General features: G+C 39.4%; 1 protein-coding gene across 1 annotated transcript; it reads left to right on the forward strand.

Moving 5' to 3' along the window:
* Nucleotides 1-2,456: 2,456 nt before the first annotated feature.
* LOC106342248 (protein ACCUMULATION AND REPLICATION OF CHLOROPLASTS 6, chloroplastic) lies at nucleotides 2,457-5,611 on the forward strand. Its single transcript, XM_013781118.1, has 5 exons — nucleotides 2,457-3,008; nucleotides 3,112-3,588; nucleotides 3,677-4,619; nucleotides 4,943-5,076; nucleotides 5,160-5,611. The coding sequence occupies exons 1-5, from the start codon at nucleotides 2,508-2,510 to the stop codon at nucleotides 5,451-5,453; spliced, it is 2,349 nt and encodes a 782-aa protein (XP_013636572.1). The 5' UTR covers nucleotides 2,457-2,507; the 3' UTR covers nucleotides 5,454-5,611.
* Nucleotides 5,612-16,931: the final 11,320 nt, after the last annotated feature.

A 16,931-nucleotide genomic window follows, 5' to 3' on the forward strand; every position in this document is an offset into this window, starting at 1 on the left:
GGTTTAGGGTTTACGTTTAGGGTTTAGAGTTGATGTTTTAGGGTCTAGATTTGAAGGTTTAGGATTCGAATTTTAGAAAAATATAAGGTTTAGGGTTTACGTTTAGGGTTTAGAGTTGATGTTTTAGGGTTTAAATTTGATGGTTTAGGGTTTAGGGTTTAGGGTTTAGGGGTTAGAGTTGATGTTTCGGGGTTTAGGGTTTAGAGTTGATGTTTCATGGTTTAGGGTTTAAATTTGATGGTTTAGGGTTTAGAGTTGATGTTTCGAGGTTTAGGGTTTAGAGTTTGATGTTTCATGGTTTAGGGTTTAAAAGTTAATGTTTTAAGTTTAGATTTAGGGGTTAGGGTTTATGTTTAGGTTTAGAGTTGATGTTTCGGAGTTTAGGGTTTATAGTTGATGTTTCATGGTTTAGGGTTTAGAGTTGATGATTTAGAGTTTTGAGTTATGTTTTAAGTTTTGACTAGATCTCGACCCGCACAACCGTGCAGATTTTTGTTTTCATTTATTTTTATATAAATATTTTGTTTTCAATTCTAAATTGGTATATATTATAATATATATTCCTCTATCAATTTTTAAAACATAATAAGTTTACGGTATATTTTTTTCATTGAATAGATTGTTTCAAACTTTCACATGTATTTGTATTTTCTTCTATATATATATTTTTGGATTATTATTTCATTATTAAAATCGTAAATATATATATATATATATAAAGATTAACAAAATATTCTTTTATTATCATATTCAAAGATATGGTAACATTTCATTCTTTTAGAAAGTTTTTAAAAAATTAAACTTTTCGCTTCATAGATTTATATTATCGAGTAAATAATTTAACATTTATTTTTTGTTTAATTTTTAGAATAAACTATATAGTTTAAAATTTGTTTTCATTGGTTTAAGGTAGTAAAGATTAATCATTGTTAGATAATATGATTTTTGTTATTTAAAAAAATCTTTATAATTTTAAAAATTAACATCGACGAATATTTAAATATTTAACATATGGAGGTATATTATCACAACATTAAATTATATATATTTATTTATACTATCTATAAATTTAATGGATCATCTATTGTTTAAATCCAATTATTTATAGCCCAATTAAAATTTCTGGTATGGCCAAAATTTAAATGATAAGATTAGGGATTAAATGTAACATGACTTTCTAGGAATAGGTCCATTAGGTTCATTTTTAAAAAAATCACACATGAATCAAGGTTGTGACTTCTGTTTTAATATATAAGATTAGTTAACCATATGTTTTTTTTGTCAAAGTTAATCAAAAGGTTATAAATGTCTTTTACCCTTCATTAAAGATGGGGTAAAAGTAGTTAGTGTAAACATGAAAAGTGGTACTTTGAAAATAGTATTTTAGGCAATTTCCCTTTTTAATATTGGAATCATTATATATATATATATATATATATATATATATATTATTTAATTTAGATTAAATACTTTAGTCTTGATTTTTATTATTAAAAAACTTTTGATGAAATATCATGACAACATTTCAATAACCTCCTTTTGAGGTTGTTCAAAGAATGAGAGATTGGATCATTCATCTAATATTTGTTTTTCCCTAACACCATATTTAGCTATTATAATTGTAAAAGCTGGTGAATATATGCTAGACACACATTTATATTTCAAGTCTGCACTTATATTTTATAACAACTTGATATATTAAATTTGAACACTAACCTGTGAATATAGTTTGCCGGTAATTTTCTTCAAAAATTTGATTCTTAGATATGTATATGGTATATCTGGAGCGGAACTAATTTTTTATAGATGTCCATCTTTTTATGCAATTCACATAATACATAAAAAAAAATTAAAAAAAACAAAACACACATTAGTGAAACAGAAACAAAACAAAACACACAATTTTATAGAGTCAGAAAATAAAATCACTTATGGAGAGTCAGAAAGCCTAATCCCCTATCGTCATTTTACATTTTACAATCGATGTTGCCTATTTGGTTTTGGTGATTTGTGTTAGCCGTAAAATTTAATTTATTTTTCTGCATATGAAGTCTTAAAAATAATTAATATAAATACATTAACTCTTCAATAATGATGAAACATTTAAGAAACTAATATTTGTATTCGTCATTTTATAATCGATAAAAATTGTAGTGTTACGAAATGTTAAAACAATTTAATGAACAAATATTAATATAAAAACTGGCTCCGGATGGAATTATCATCTAGTTAATTTTATTAAATGTCTTGGCATTTTTATTCGTTTTTTATTTATTTTATTATTTTGTTTTATTCGACATTTTTACTTAAATAGTATGCTGTTGTGAAGAGAAGATGAACCGGTGTTACCGTTTCAACACTTCAATATGTTTTTCTTAAAATAAATTTATTTGATTTTTTACCTCTCAAAACCAAAAAAAAAAACATAAACCCTAGACGACCAACGCTTAAGTGGATAATACGAACAAAAGGAAAAAGAAGGCATTTACATCCACAACAAAACTCCAATGGAAGCTCTAGGTCACCTCGGCATTGGCCTCTTCCCCTTTCAGATTTGCCGACTACCACCGGCGACCAAACTCCGGCGTAGCCTACCCTCCTCTCCGGTCATAACCACTGTCTGCTCCGCCAGCCGATGGGCCGACCGTCTTCTCTCCGATTTCAATTTCACCACCGATTCCTCCTCAGTCGCCACCGCCACCGCCACTTTGGCCTCTCCGCCACTGTCTATTGACCGTCCCGAACGCCACGTTCCCATTCCCATCGATTTCTACCAGGTTTTGGGAGCGGAGACGCATTTCTTAACTGATGGAATCAGAAGAGCATTTGAAGCTAGGGTTTCAAAACCCCCTCAATTCGGTTTCAGTGACGACGCTTTAATCAGCAGAAGACAGATCCTTCAAGCTGCTTGCGAGACGCTCTCGAATCCTCGGTCTAGAAGAGGGTACAACGAAAGCCTTCTTGATGACGAGGAAGCTACAGTCATCACTGATGTTCCTTGGGATAAGGTAATTTGGGATTTGGAATTGTTTTCTTGGTCGTTTCATTTCTCAGGATAAAAGATTTTTTTTTTTTTTTTTTGTTGTTGTTTAAATCATAAATACAATGAAGGTTCCTGGTGCTCTCTGTGTACTGCAAGAAGCTGGTGAGACTGAAGTGGTTCTTCGTGTAGGAGAAGCCTTGCTTAAGGAGAGGTTGCCTAAGTCCTTCAAGCAAGATGTGGTTTTGGTTATGGTGCTTGCCTTTGTTGACATCTCCAGGGATGCAATGGCATTAGATCCTCCTGATTTTATTACTGGATATGAGTTCGTTGAGGAAGCTCTGAAGCTTTTGCAGGAGGAAGGAGCCAGCAGCCTTGCACCTGATTTACGTGCCCAGATTGATGAGACTTTGGAAGAGATCACTCCGCGTTATGTATTGGAGCTTCTTGGTTTACCTCTGGGGGATGATAAACGACAAGATGGTTTAAGCGGTGTACGCAATATCTTGTGGTCTGTTGGAGGAGGCGGAGCATCAGCTGTTGTTGGTGGTCTTACACGTGAGAAATTTATGAATGAGGCGTTTTTACGAATGACAGCATCTGAGCAAGTCTGAAACCCTTTCTTTTTTTTCTTTTTTTTTAATCATGATTTTCGCATTGGTTTCCCCATTCTAATCTCTGCTCTTTGTGTCATAGGTTGATCTTTTTGTAGCTACCCCGAGTAATATTCCAGCAGAGTCATTTGAAGTTTATGAAGTTGCGCTGGCGCTTGTGGCTCAAGCTTTTATAGGTAAGAAACCCCACCTCTTACAGGACGCTGATAAGCAATTCCAGCAACTTCAGCAGGCTAAGGTAATGGCTATGGAGATTCCTGCGATGCTGTATGACTCAAGAAATAATTGGGAGGTAGACTTTGGTCTCGAGAGGGGACTCTGTGCACTGCTTATAGGCAAAGTCGACGAATCCCGTATGTGGTTGGGGTTAGACAGTGAGGACTCACAATACAGGAATCCAGCTATTGTTGACTTTGTCTTGGAGAATTCAAATCGAGATGACAATCACGACCTCCCTGGGCTCTGCAAATTATTGGAGACCTGGTTGGCAGGGGTTGTCTTTCCTAGATTCAGAGATACCAAAGATAAACAATTTAAACTCGGGGATTATTACGATGATCCCATGGTTTTGAGTTACCTGGAAAGAGTGGAGGTAGTTCGGGGCTCTCCTTTAGCAGCTGCTGCAGCTATGGCAAGGATGGGAGCTGAGCATGTGAAGGCTAGTGCTATACAGGCACTGCAGAAAGTTTTTCCTTCTCGTTATTCAGATGCGCAAGAGACGGTGTCTATTGTAGATCATGCTGGTAACAATGTAGGACATGATGTTGATGAGACTGCTGTTTTAAGTGCAGCAACTGAAGGAGCATCCGAAATCTTTGATACAATGTCTAGCGTCGATGCAATTACTGTAGAAAAGTCCAATGCTGATAAGCTAAAGGAGGCAAGTGTAAAGATTCTCTCTGCCGGTGTTGTTGTTGGAATAATTTCGCTGGCCAGCCTGAGGTATATGTCTATTAAAGGCGGCAGCTCATCGTTGCAACGCAAGGATATGACTTCCTCTACGGCATCTGAAATTGCTACCATAGGTATATGATCAAAGGATGCCAATTTTATACAAGCTTATTGCTCAAAAGTAGATATTAACAGGAATGAAAGTAGATCGTTTACTTGATACATGCCCCAAAAGATATCCTGAGTATTTAGAACCGAGGTTAAGAAGTTGCTGAGTAGATTTCACTCACAACATGTACATATGCTGCTTGAATGTTTTGATCAAACTGTAGACAAGAGTTGGAGCTGTAGTGCAGTGTATTTAACATTTCTCTTTAGGATAACGTATTTAGCAAATTGTTCTACTATGTTTTGTCCAAAACTTTATTTCCTTCGAATAATCTTTTTTCTGACTTAGGGCCAGTTAAATCCGAGGATTCGGTAGCGCTTCCCAGAATGGATGCTAGGACTGCAGAGAGTCTAGTGAGCAAGTGGCAGAAGATCAAGTCTCAGGCCTTTGGGCGTGATCACTGCATAGAAATGTTGCCAGAGGTAAGGGAATAAAGTTACAATTCACTCGATTGTGTTAATAAACCTGGTTGTAGTGTTTGCAACGATGTCTGGTAATTTTATAGGTTTTGGATGGGAGAATGCTGAAGATCTGGACAGACAGAGCATCTGAAACTAAGCAGCTCGGGTTGGTGTATGATTATACACTGTTGAAACTCTCCGTTGACAGCGTGACTGTCTCAGCTGATGGAACTCGTGCTCTGGTTGAAGCAACTCTGGAGGAGTCTGCTTGTCTATCTGATTTGGTTCATCCAGAAAACAATGCTACAGATGTCAGAACCTACACAACAAGATACGAAGCTTTCTGGTCCAAGTCAGGAGGATGGAAAATCACTGAAGGCTCTGTTCTTACATCATAATATGGGGTTCATATGTAGCATGTCTGAACTTGCGATTTTCTCTTTGTTTGTATATTCTCCTGCTAAGCTAGTGTTCAATAAATGAACTCGGAAATATTCAGGTTCCTGTCACTCCCCAATATAAGTGCTACAATTCAAGTTTCTTTTTCAGTCAGGTACATATTATGTCAAGAGAGTTACTTATCTTACATTACATCCATGCCTTTCACAACTTTATGAGCAGGAGCTGTTCGTATGTGCTTCTGTTATAATCCGGTCTAGCGTAGACCGGGAAAGATTTGGTAAATCTCCAGCCGGATGATTTTACCTTCTTCGTTCTAGGTAACAGGATGAGGCCAAACATTTCCTTCGGCATTCGACTTGGCCCAACAAATCCAAGAAGCTTAGACACAAGAAAGCACTCTCTTTAATGTTTTCCATGTCTTGTGTGTTAGTCCACTTTGTATGCCACCTGCATGCTTCTCTGCTTTGAGTTCACCTCCACCCCCCATTTTTGGTAAACTTCTGTCCTCTCGTTCCATAGAAATTTCTTTGGTATTTACCTTGAAAGGCATTCCTTCTCGCGTTTGTATCCTGATTAGATACCACAGGAACTGGTTAGCATAATAATTATTGGTATATGGTTGATATTTGATGCGACTTGATGAGAAGGTGTGCTTGGAAGAAACCTTAATGTTTCCGCGTCATTAGCTATTGTCTGCTTCAGAAAAGATAGCCTTCTGAATTCAACTTCCATATAAACATACTCAGATGGATCACCTTTGAAGAGCAAGAAGATGTAGGTTCTGTGAACCAATGGTACATTGCATAAAGCACAAAGCTCAGTTATTTGCCTTTGCTGTCTCCCAAATTCTGAAGAAGAGTTAGTTGAATATTTCTCTGGAAAAGCCTCTGTAGAATCTGTTTCCTTAAGTATTGTGTCTTCTACCTGCAATTTAATGCTGATTCAAACTGTCAAGAGAGGATCCAATGTTTTGTCTTCGCAGAAAAGAGTTCAAAAGTAAGAAAATATATTCACTTACTAGAGGATGATCGGGGTATCTGAATAATCTTGAAATGAATGAAATTTTCTTTCAGGAGTTGAAAGTCCTTCAGATATATTGCAAAAACATGCAATTCTTCTGATTTTGAAACTATCTTCAACAATTGAAAACATTCCGTTGCAAGTGTTACATGAATTTGTTGTAAATTCTTTATTATTTTCCATTGTCTAGATGAAAGCTTCTATTTCCGAGTAAATGATAAAATACTAGAAAAAAAAAACAATATTCTTCTTTAGACACAAGATTTGAATATCTTTAACAATTTTCAACGTATACACTGAATTTCATTTTAATTTTTAAATTAATGAAATACACAAACCAATAATTCCCATTTATCACCAATTTTTACCGTATCATCTAAAATGTAAATGCACTTTATACTTTATTTTCCGTATTCTAAAATAAAAAATTGTTGAATCTGGTCTGACCAAATTGAACCAAACATGAACCGGATTGTAATAAGTCAAATACATATATATATATATTCTGAAAGAGGGTAACCGTCATATAAGATGTAAGGAAATTGCATCCTATAGCATTCAAAAAAGAGTATAATTCATTTGATGGCTAAAAACCCTAATTTTTATCTACAGTTGTATTTTATGTAATAATAATGTATTACCCCTCAGTTTAACTTACATAACCTGTTGAGAATTAATGATTAAAATAAATATTAAATAAATGATTTAAAAAATTGTGCCTGCTATTAATGCACACATTTAACTGATTTTTTTCTTCCTCTTCCTCTCCATATCAAATTTTTGTTTCTTCTTCATACATACGGACACACACCTTTGGCCACTTCGTCTTAACCACCTCCACATGCACAATCGAATCGACACGGTATTCACTCCGTCATTATCACCACTATTTTCTTATCACCTCTCAACATCTTCCATTTTCTTCTCTGTTGCCCTCAGATTCACTTATTATCCATCGCAATCAGTTACTACTTACTTACAAAAATTTGATCGGAAAAAGATCCTTTTTTTGGTTCTATTCTACATTATATAAATAAAATAGAAATGAAATGTTATATGTATTATGTTTGTTCTACATTGACATCATCACCACCACCGTCATTTTGATAACCCGCCCTTCGGGATAAAATGGTAGAGAGCGCAAAAATCAGAATCTGGAGCCGAGCGTTTGGGAGTCTAAGTATCAGAAGGAATGTTGAGTTTTGATCACAAAACTTGACATAATTCGAAGAAAAGAGAAGACTGGTCGAACATCAACTTGGTGGTCGAATCGCGGGAGGTAAAGATCGATCGAAAAATTTTGAAGAACGAAGTGGTCGAAGAATTGATCGTGAGTGAACTATGAGTCGAATAAGCTGTTCGATCATAGTTAGAAGATGTCTTATATTGATCAGACGGACGTTTTGGAAGCATAACATTTTTGGAAGCACGACGTTTCAGAAGCTTGACGGTTTAGAAGAACGACGTTTCTTCAACAGGATCGAAGTACGACGGGAAAACCCGAAATTGGGCAAAAACCCAAATTTCGGTATTATGAAATTTTTCGAGGAAGCTGGAGACTCGGAAAATATAGGTCAGAAATATTTTGGAGTCTATTAAGAATATTTAGCTCATCAGAACTTGAGCGGAAAAATATTCGGGATTGATCGCGGGTCGAAAATATGCCGGAAGGGTCAAAAATCGCGTAAACCGACCAAGAAACTCGAGGTGTCTTGATGCATATGGCCAGAACGTTCTGTTTATCATATCAGCATCTGAGTGTCAACACAAGGAGGAGGTGTAGACGTGCATGAGTGCTGAACATGCAGCTTGACAAGTCGTAGCTCGAGGTGTCGCAGTATCTGCGAACTGCGCATTTGGACTGACATGCAGAGGCCGGTGTGTCACAACGCATGAGGGCTGTGCATCCTGAGGGACATGTGGACGTGGGTGTGTCTCCCTGCATGTGTCTGGGACATGCCTCACAACATGTGTGTGCCCGTGTGTCGCCGCACATGTAACCGGAAGCTTGCGGGATGACACACGAGCGCTCGTGCGGCTCGATGTTACTCGCTGAAGGTATCTATAAATACCAACGACCCCCACTTCATTTCTCCACATCCAGACCTGTCCAAGGCAACATAAAAACGTGAGAGAAAGAGTAGAAAAAGAAAGCAAGAGATTCTGAGCTTATACGAGAGTTTTAGAGAGTTTCCGAGGACCGAAATTCTGTCGGGAAGTTCAGAAATACTATCCAGAAGCTAGAGGAGGCTCTGTCCGACTTCTGATCAGTCCAGTCCAGTCCAATCAAGGCATTGACGTTGGGTTTTGGCTAAGCGCTCTCCGATCACCCAGCTGGTCACCGGCCTAGAACACTGTGTGTTGGTTTGTGTGAGTTCCACTTGGAACGTAGGGAAAAGATCGAGTATTCATATAGAGTAGAATGCTCACACTGTTGCATGATAGAGTCCTTAGGGTTATTTATTAAACCGGACTCAGTTTAGCACGGGCTAAGCTGAGATGAAATGGAATTAAGACTGAGATAATAACCTGACTAGGACTAGGATGATCGATTATAGTTGAATTGAGATTGAATAGTGTTTCCTCGCCCTTGTATTCAGCGGGTTCAAGGAAACCCCTTATTCGCTAGATCGGGAAGACTCAGATAGACGGGGTCATGGCCTATGGCTGAGTGATTACACGACGGTGTAGTTTGGCAGTGACCCGAAGGACTGTGGGCTGTCGTGCGGTGACCCGAAGGACTGTGGGCCGCGGTCGGTTGAAAGTTCCTTCTTCTGGCCTTTGTGGTAGGGAGATAGGATATTGCCGATAAAGAGGAGGAACACGATGTCACCAAGGCCCGAGTTAGAGTTTTGTGTCGTGTTGAGTAGTCTTATATGTGTTGGGGGTTGTGGAACCCTCGAGTCAGTGATAGCACCGAGATACAGTGTTGTCTTTGATCGAGTCTTGATTGTTAGACTTGTACAAGATCCGTTTTAGTAGTTGGCCGTGTGGCCAAGGATTGTTATTATTAGATTAAGGTTGAGCATACCTTAGTCGGTATGTTTTCGGATTAGCCTTAAGCTTTGTTTATTGCGCATATGCTAAGTTGATTGTTATTTTGGGTTGCCGGGGCTAGCTACTAGGTTTTGGGTAGAGGTAGCCAGCTCACTGAGTGACCTTATGTTACTCACCCAACTCTCGTTGTCCTTTTTGCAGGAGACCAGGTTGTAGAGGATTGGACGCATAGGCCACCGGAGTAGATTTGCAGTGCATTTGGCTACGGTTTGATTCTTAAAATATTTTTTGTTTCCGTTGCGTTTTATTTGGATTTGGGATCCCTAAAATGTTTAAATGATCTTAAAAGAATTAGAATTGAACTTAAAAATTAACGGGTTTTAATGATATTGGTTTAGTCCGAACCAACACAACATTAGGTCTTGGTACGGGTTGAAAAGCCTTAGGTCTCGATCTAATGGAACCGTTAACTGTGGGTGTAGGTTGCAAAGCTTTAAGCCTTGAGTTAGCGAGATGTGTTAATGGACGAACTGGTCTAGGTCGTGGAGTAAATTTTGTGACTCTGACCAGATTGTCCTTAGTCCGTCATGTAGCGCTTCCAGACCATGGTGTTGGGTTGGACGGTCAGTCATGTTCTTGTTTGATTGTTGGCTGGCCGGTTGGCCTTTCATCTCCAACCCTTGGTGTGGGTCGTCCGTCGGTCATGTTCTTGTTTGATTGTTGGCCCGGTGGGTCGACCTATGCCTAGGACGGTTCGGGGTGTTACAGAGGTGGTATCAGAGCATGGTTACGATTATGCTCACTGGTTCCCGTGTTTTCAAACGTTTTCAATGTTTTTCGAGTCAAAAAGAGTCGCCAATGCACTCTCTAGGAAATCCGGTCGTGTCCAATCGTTGGGAAGGGGTAAAATAGATTGTATTATTAGAATGTTGTCTAACCCCTATATATATTGTAACTTGATTCCACATGTTGTTGTACTGGTGGGGTAGGGTGGAGTTGCAGTGCGATGGAGGATTTCGACGTTTTACCTAGTCCTACATTGGCAGACCTTTTTGCCCCCCAGAGTTTTGATCAGGTTGTGCCTGACATGATCACGACACCTATCATCATTTCTGAGGATGAGTCAGACGATGTGGCGGTTCCAGCACCTATTATTATCATTTCGGATGATGACACCGAGTCAGATGATGTTGTCATGGAGGTGTCTTCAGTAGAGCCACCGATGCTGAAGGTAGGGACGCCCTCCATATCATATGGTTCCCCACCCTTACAGGCGTTTGAGCTCCCCATTTCTCCTACGTCACCGGGATTACCTGAGTTGACTCTTATCCTGGGGATCGACGAGGAGTATGAGCTTGAGACGGGATGGTTGACACTCCTCTATCAGCCTATGGAGTGTATCGGAGATGGCGAGGACGACCCACTATTGCATTACCCAAAAGGGATGGTTGTCGATGAGCCGCTTACTCAGCCGATGGAGTCACCATACTATCATCCTATTCACGAGATCGGAGAGCCATATATCTTTCCGACGATGGAGACAGACATGAAGGGGTTACCACTTCCTCATACCATTCACGAGATTGGAGACCCATCCATCTTTCCGACCATGGAGACAGCCACGACGGAGTTACCATTCCCTCATATGATGTACGAGACCGGAGAGCCATCTAGCTTTCCCGCGATGGGAGAAGCTTATGTTCCCGGAGGATCAACTTCATTTGGAGATCCTTACGCTCCTCAGTCCTTTCACTATGGAGAAGGTAGCGATATGTTTACTGGTGTCGGCGATACGTATGTGGATCCTCACGGATACCCATAGCACACTACGAGTTATCTTGGTGGACCAGGCCTGTATTCGATGTGCCTTGCGTGCGGTGATGTGAGGCACTTGGCTGCCTTTTGCCCGAGATATGTGGACTTGCTGGAGATACCCTACCTACCATGTGCACAACCGGGGGAGGAATCACCATAGTGGGGGCGCTGTCTCAACTGTCCTATGTTGCTCTCTGTATGGCGTCCTTAGACGCTTAGGATCGGGTAAGTTTGGGTACTAACTTTTTTTTGTGATATAGCGGTGTATAGACTTTTGTTGTGTTATGTGACAGGCTATGTCCCTTTTGTTGTATGATATACCATCAGTAGTTATAAATGATGTTTTTCTGTCAAGTATATGTATATTTGATGGAAGGATATGTTTTGTAGTGAAAATGGTTATCAGTTTAGGTCATCTATTTAGTAATTATGTGACCATATTATTTAAGTATGCATGTTCTTGTTTGATGTTGCATATTTGAGTTATGTGGTTTGCAAAATGAAAAATGGAGATCGCTTGGATATATGTTCTAACATAACATTTACAATGGTTGAAATATCACACAAATTGTTAGTATCATTGGAACCTTAGACCGCCTTATTAAGATTAGATGGTGGAATCTAGAATGCCTGGATAGGAATGCTAGGTTGCCTGGATAGAATTGTTAGGTTGCTGGTTAGCTTTGCAAGTTAGGTTGCTTGGTTAGTATTGCGATTAGTTAGCCTTGCGATAAGTTGTTTGGCTAGTAGATTATTTGTGTAGTGGTTGGCTGACTTGCATATGAAGTGTTCCATTAAGTTGCAGCTTGTAAGTGTGTTTGTTGATCGAGACTTTAAGGGATGAAAACCTTAAAGTAAAGAGAGTTCAAGGCCAAAAACCCAAAACTCGAAGAGAAAGAGGAAAGAAAGATTCAGAGACTGGACCGTGGTATGGACTGGACAATGGACAGGGACAAGGCTTCACTTCATCAGTATTTGATAAAAGAGAGTTTGAGAAGAGGATTCGAGTGATATGGTGCAAGGATGGTATTAATGAGAGGACAAGATAATATCATCAGAAGTAAAGATGTTATGGCCGAGTAAGAGAAGATGATCCAGCGATCATTCAGCTGAAGAGTTACGAAGATGATTGTGGAGACCTTGAGGAGGACACTCAAGGAACATTGGTAGACAGATTAAAGATATTATGGGGACAAGTAGATAATGGATGAGCAATGGGAATTCGAGAGGGAAAGAAAAGGTTCGACCAAGAAGAATTCTTGGAGAAGCATCAAGATGGAACGAGTCTAAAATCTGAAGTGTCTATGGAGACCACAAGACGGAGTCATTCCAGAAGAGATCACCAACACAAAGTATCAAGGAGGAGTGTGCCCTGAAGCTGAGAATTTACGCAACAAAGAATTCGAGGACGAATTCTATTAAGGGGGAGAGAATGTGAAAACCCGCCCTTCGGGATAAAATGGTCGAGAGCGCAAAAATCAGAATCTGGAGCCGAGCGTTTGGGAGTCTAAGTATCAGAAGGAATGTTGAGTTTTGATCACATAAAACTTGACATGATTCGAAGAAAAGAGAAGACAGGTCGAACATCAACTTGGTGGTCGAATCGCGGGCGGTAAAGATCGATCGAGAAATTTTGAAGAACAAAGTGGTCGAAGAATTGATTATGAGTGACCTATGAGTCAAATAAGCTGTTCGACCATAGTTAGAAGATGTCTTATATTGATCAGATGGACGTTTTGGAAGCATAACATTTTTGGTAGCACGACGTTTCAGAAGCTCGACGGTTTAGAAGAACGACGTTTCTTCAACACGAAATAATCCGAAAAACTTCGTATCAACGGAATATTAATTCAGAGACATCATAATTCAGAAGAAGGATGGGAAATACGCACGATGGGATCGAAGTACGATGGGAAAACCTGAAATTGGGCAAAAACCCTAATTTCGGTATTATGAAATTTTTCGAGTAAGCTGGAGACTTGGGAAATATTTTCGAGTAAGCTGGAAACTCGGGAAATATTTTTCATCAAGGTCAGAAATATTTTGGAGTCTATTAAGAATATTTAGCTCATCAGAACTTGAGCGGAAAAATATTCGGGATTGATCGCGGGTCGAAAAAATGCCGGAAGGGTCAAAAATCGCGTAAACCGACCAAGAAGCTCGAGGTGTTTCTATGCATATTGCCAGAACGTTCTGTTTATCATATCAGCAGCTGAGTGTCAACACAAGGAGGAGGTGTAGACGTGCATGGGTGCTGAACATGCAGCTTGACAAGTCGTAGCTCGAGGTGTCGCAGTATCTGCGAACTGCACATGCGGACTGACATGCAGAGGCCGGTGTGTCGCAACGCATGAGGGCTGTGCATGCTGAGGGACATGTGGACGTTGGTGTGTCTCCCTGCATGTGTCTGGGACATGCCTCAGGACATGTGTGTGCCCGTGTGTCGCCGCGCATGTAACTGGAAGCATGCAGGCTGACACACGAGCGCTTGTGTGGCTCGATGTTACTCGCTGAAGATATCAATAAATACCCACGATCCACACTTCATTTCTCCACATCCAGACCTGTCCAAGGCAACATAAAAACGTGAGAGAAAGAGTAGAAAAAGAAAGCAAGAAATTCTGAGCTGATACGAGAGTTTTAGAGAGTTTCCGAGGAACGAAATTCTGCCGGGAAGCTCAGAAATACTATCCAGAAGCTAGAGGAGGCTCTGTCCGACTTCTGATCAGTCCAATCAAGGTATTGACGTTGGGTTTTGGCTAAGCACTCTCTGATCAACCAGCTGCTCAGCGGCCTAGAACACTGTGAGTTTGTTTGTGTGAGTTCCACTTGGAACTTAGGGAAGATCGAGTATTCATATAGAGTAGAATGTTCACATTGTTCCATGATAGATTCCTTAGGGTTATTTATTAAACCGGACTCAGTTTAGCACGGGCTAAGCTGAGATGAAATGGAATTAAAACTGAGATAATAACCTGACGAGGACTAGGATGATCGATTATTGTAGAATTGAGATTGAGATGAGCTGCATGTCTTGATTATTTACTACTTGGTTGATTAGTTATGGATTAAACATGCCTTAATGATGATTGCTTGGTAGTGATTATTGTTTGTGGAGGGATTGTGGTATTGTTGTTGTCTAGGGGATCTTTGGCCATATAGGCCGATCTCCTGGTTGTAATGTTGATACTACGGGTCCTATGCCACATAGGCTGGACTACGAGTATTAGTGGATATTCTCGTAGACTCCTATGTATTGTTTTGTTTTGGGTTGAAGTCTTGTCCCTTAGGTTTTTCCTAGGGATTGTGTGTCGAGTGCTATGCCGATAGCAGGTGCGAAACCCGCCCATGCTAGGCATGTTTTGGGGTGGACTAGTGTTTCCTCGCCCCCATATTCAGCGGGTTCAATGAAACTCCTTATTCGCTGGATCGGGAAGACTCAGATAGATGGGGTCATGGCCTATGGCTGATTGATTACACGACGGTGTAATTTTGCAGTGACCCGAAGGACTGTGGGCTGTCGCGCGCTGATCCGAAGGACTGTGGGCCACAGTCGGTTGAAAGTTCCTTCTTCTGGAATTTGTGGTGGGGAGATAGGATATTGCCGATAAAGAGGAAGAACACAATGTCACCAAGGTCGGTTGAAAGTTCCTTCTTCTGGCATTTGTGGTAGGGAGATGGGATATTGCCGATAAAGAGGAGGAACACGATGTCACCAGGGCCCGAGTTAGAGTGTTGTGTCGTGTTGAGTAGTCTTATTTGTGTTGGGGGTTTTGGAACCCTCGAGTCAGTGATAGCACCGAGATACTGTGTTGTCTTTAATCGAGTCTTGATTGTTAGACTTGTAAGGGATCCGTTTTAGTAGTTGTCCGTGTGGCCAAGGATTGTTATTATTAGATTAAGGTTGAGCATACCTTAGTCGGTGTGTTTTCGGATTAGCCTTAAGCTTTTTTTATTGCGCTTAGGCTAAGTTGATTGTTATTTTGGGTCGTCGGGGCTAGCTACTAGGTTTTGGGTAGAGGTAGCCAGCTCCCTGACTGACCTTACGTTACTCACCCAACTCTCGTTGTCGTTTTTGCATGTGACCAGGTTGTAGAGGATTGGACGCATAGGCCACCAGAGTAGATTTGCAGTGCATTTGGCTACGGTTTGATTCTTAAAACATTTTATGTTTCCGTTGCGTTTTATTTGGATTTGGGATCCCTAAAATGTTTAAATGATCTTAAAAGAATTAGAATTGAAATTAAAAATTAACGGGTCCAAATGATATTGGTTTAGTCCGAACCAACACAACGTTATGTCTTGGTACGGGTTGAAAAGCCTTAGGCCTCGATCTAACGGAACCGTTAACTTTGGGTGTAGGTTGCAAAGCCTTAAGCCTTGAGTTAGAGAGACGTGTTAATGGACGAACTGGTCTAGGTCGTGGAGTAAATTTTGTGACCCTGACCGGATTGTCCTTAGCCCGTCATGTAGCGCTTCCGGACCATGGTGTTGGGTTGGACGGTCAGTCATGTTCTTGTTTGATTGTTGGCCTTTCATCTCTAACCCTTGGTGTGGGTCGCCCGTCGGTCATGTTCTTGTTTGATTGTTGGCCGGTGGGTCGACCTATGCCTAGGACGGTTCGGGGGTGTTACAGTCATGGCTCCTCACCTTCGTCTTTTTATTTTCCTTATTTACTACTCCATCAGCTCCACCCTGGTCATTTTAGGGTTTCTTATTTAGAGGTGGGGATGAGGTTGAAGCGAGCATTAACTTTTTCAATACAATCATAGACATTTCATAGTATCATTAATATGTACTATGCCATTTATTTTGTTTCATTCTATTCGGATTTATGATTTATATTTGGATTTAGAGTTTAGTGATTATGGTTAAGGGTTTAGTATTTAAGGGTTGGGGTGGATAAGATTTAGTATTTAGGGATTGTGTGTCTTGTACTATTTTGATGATATGGTATAGAACTTTGCGAGTTAATACAGTATAATATTTTTAATGTCAACATTTTCTTATGAAGCCTAAATCGTGGGCCATATAAATTAATGTTGACATCATCTCTATTTAATTTGTCACCAGTTAATTGTTGCAACAAAGAGTATAATCGGATCAGTTTCACCTTAAATGTTTTCAACCCAATTACGATCAAAATCAATGCCATCCGCTTAATTATACTTTCTATTTTAGCCATTTGTCAAATCTATATTATTAAAAGAGAAGTATTCATTTGAAAATGTTCTTACTTCATTAATTAAACTGCCTTTTTTTTGCTTGTCTTTTTCAGTTGCATTTATGAAATATCCTAAAACGAATAAAACTGCCTAATTTATTAATTCTCTTTTCAGTTACATTAATGAAATATGCTTAAATGAATTTAAAATTCATATTTTATTGTTTGTCTTTTTCAGTTACCTTAGTGAAATATCCTTAAATAAATTTGGACATAATGTCATTTAATCAACCAAAAAAGCTCTTGAGTTATCCTTACGTGCATTAAAACATTTTATTAATGGAGATTTTTAAAAACGTGCATCATTAAAATGTTACCTAAAACATGCAGCAATAATATATAACATGCAGCAATAAAACTAGAATTTGGCTCACACAATTGTACGAATATTATTTTCAGTTGATTAAATTTAAAAATA

The sequence above is a fragment of the Brassica oleracea genome, chromosome C4 (assembly GCF_000695525.1).
Source record: "Brassica oleracea var. oleracea cultivar TO1000 chromosome C4, BOL, whole genome shotgun sequence".
NCBI lineage: Eukaryota > Viridiplantae > Streptophyta > Magnoliopsida > Brassicales > Brassicaceae > Brassica > Brassica oleracea.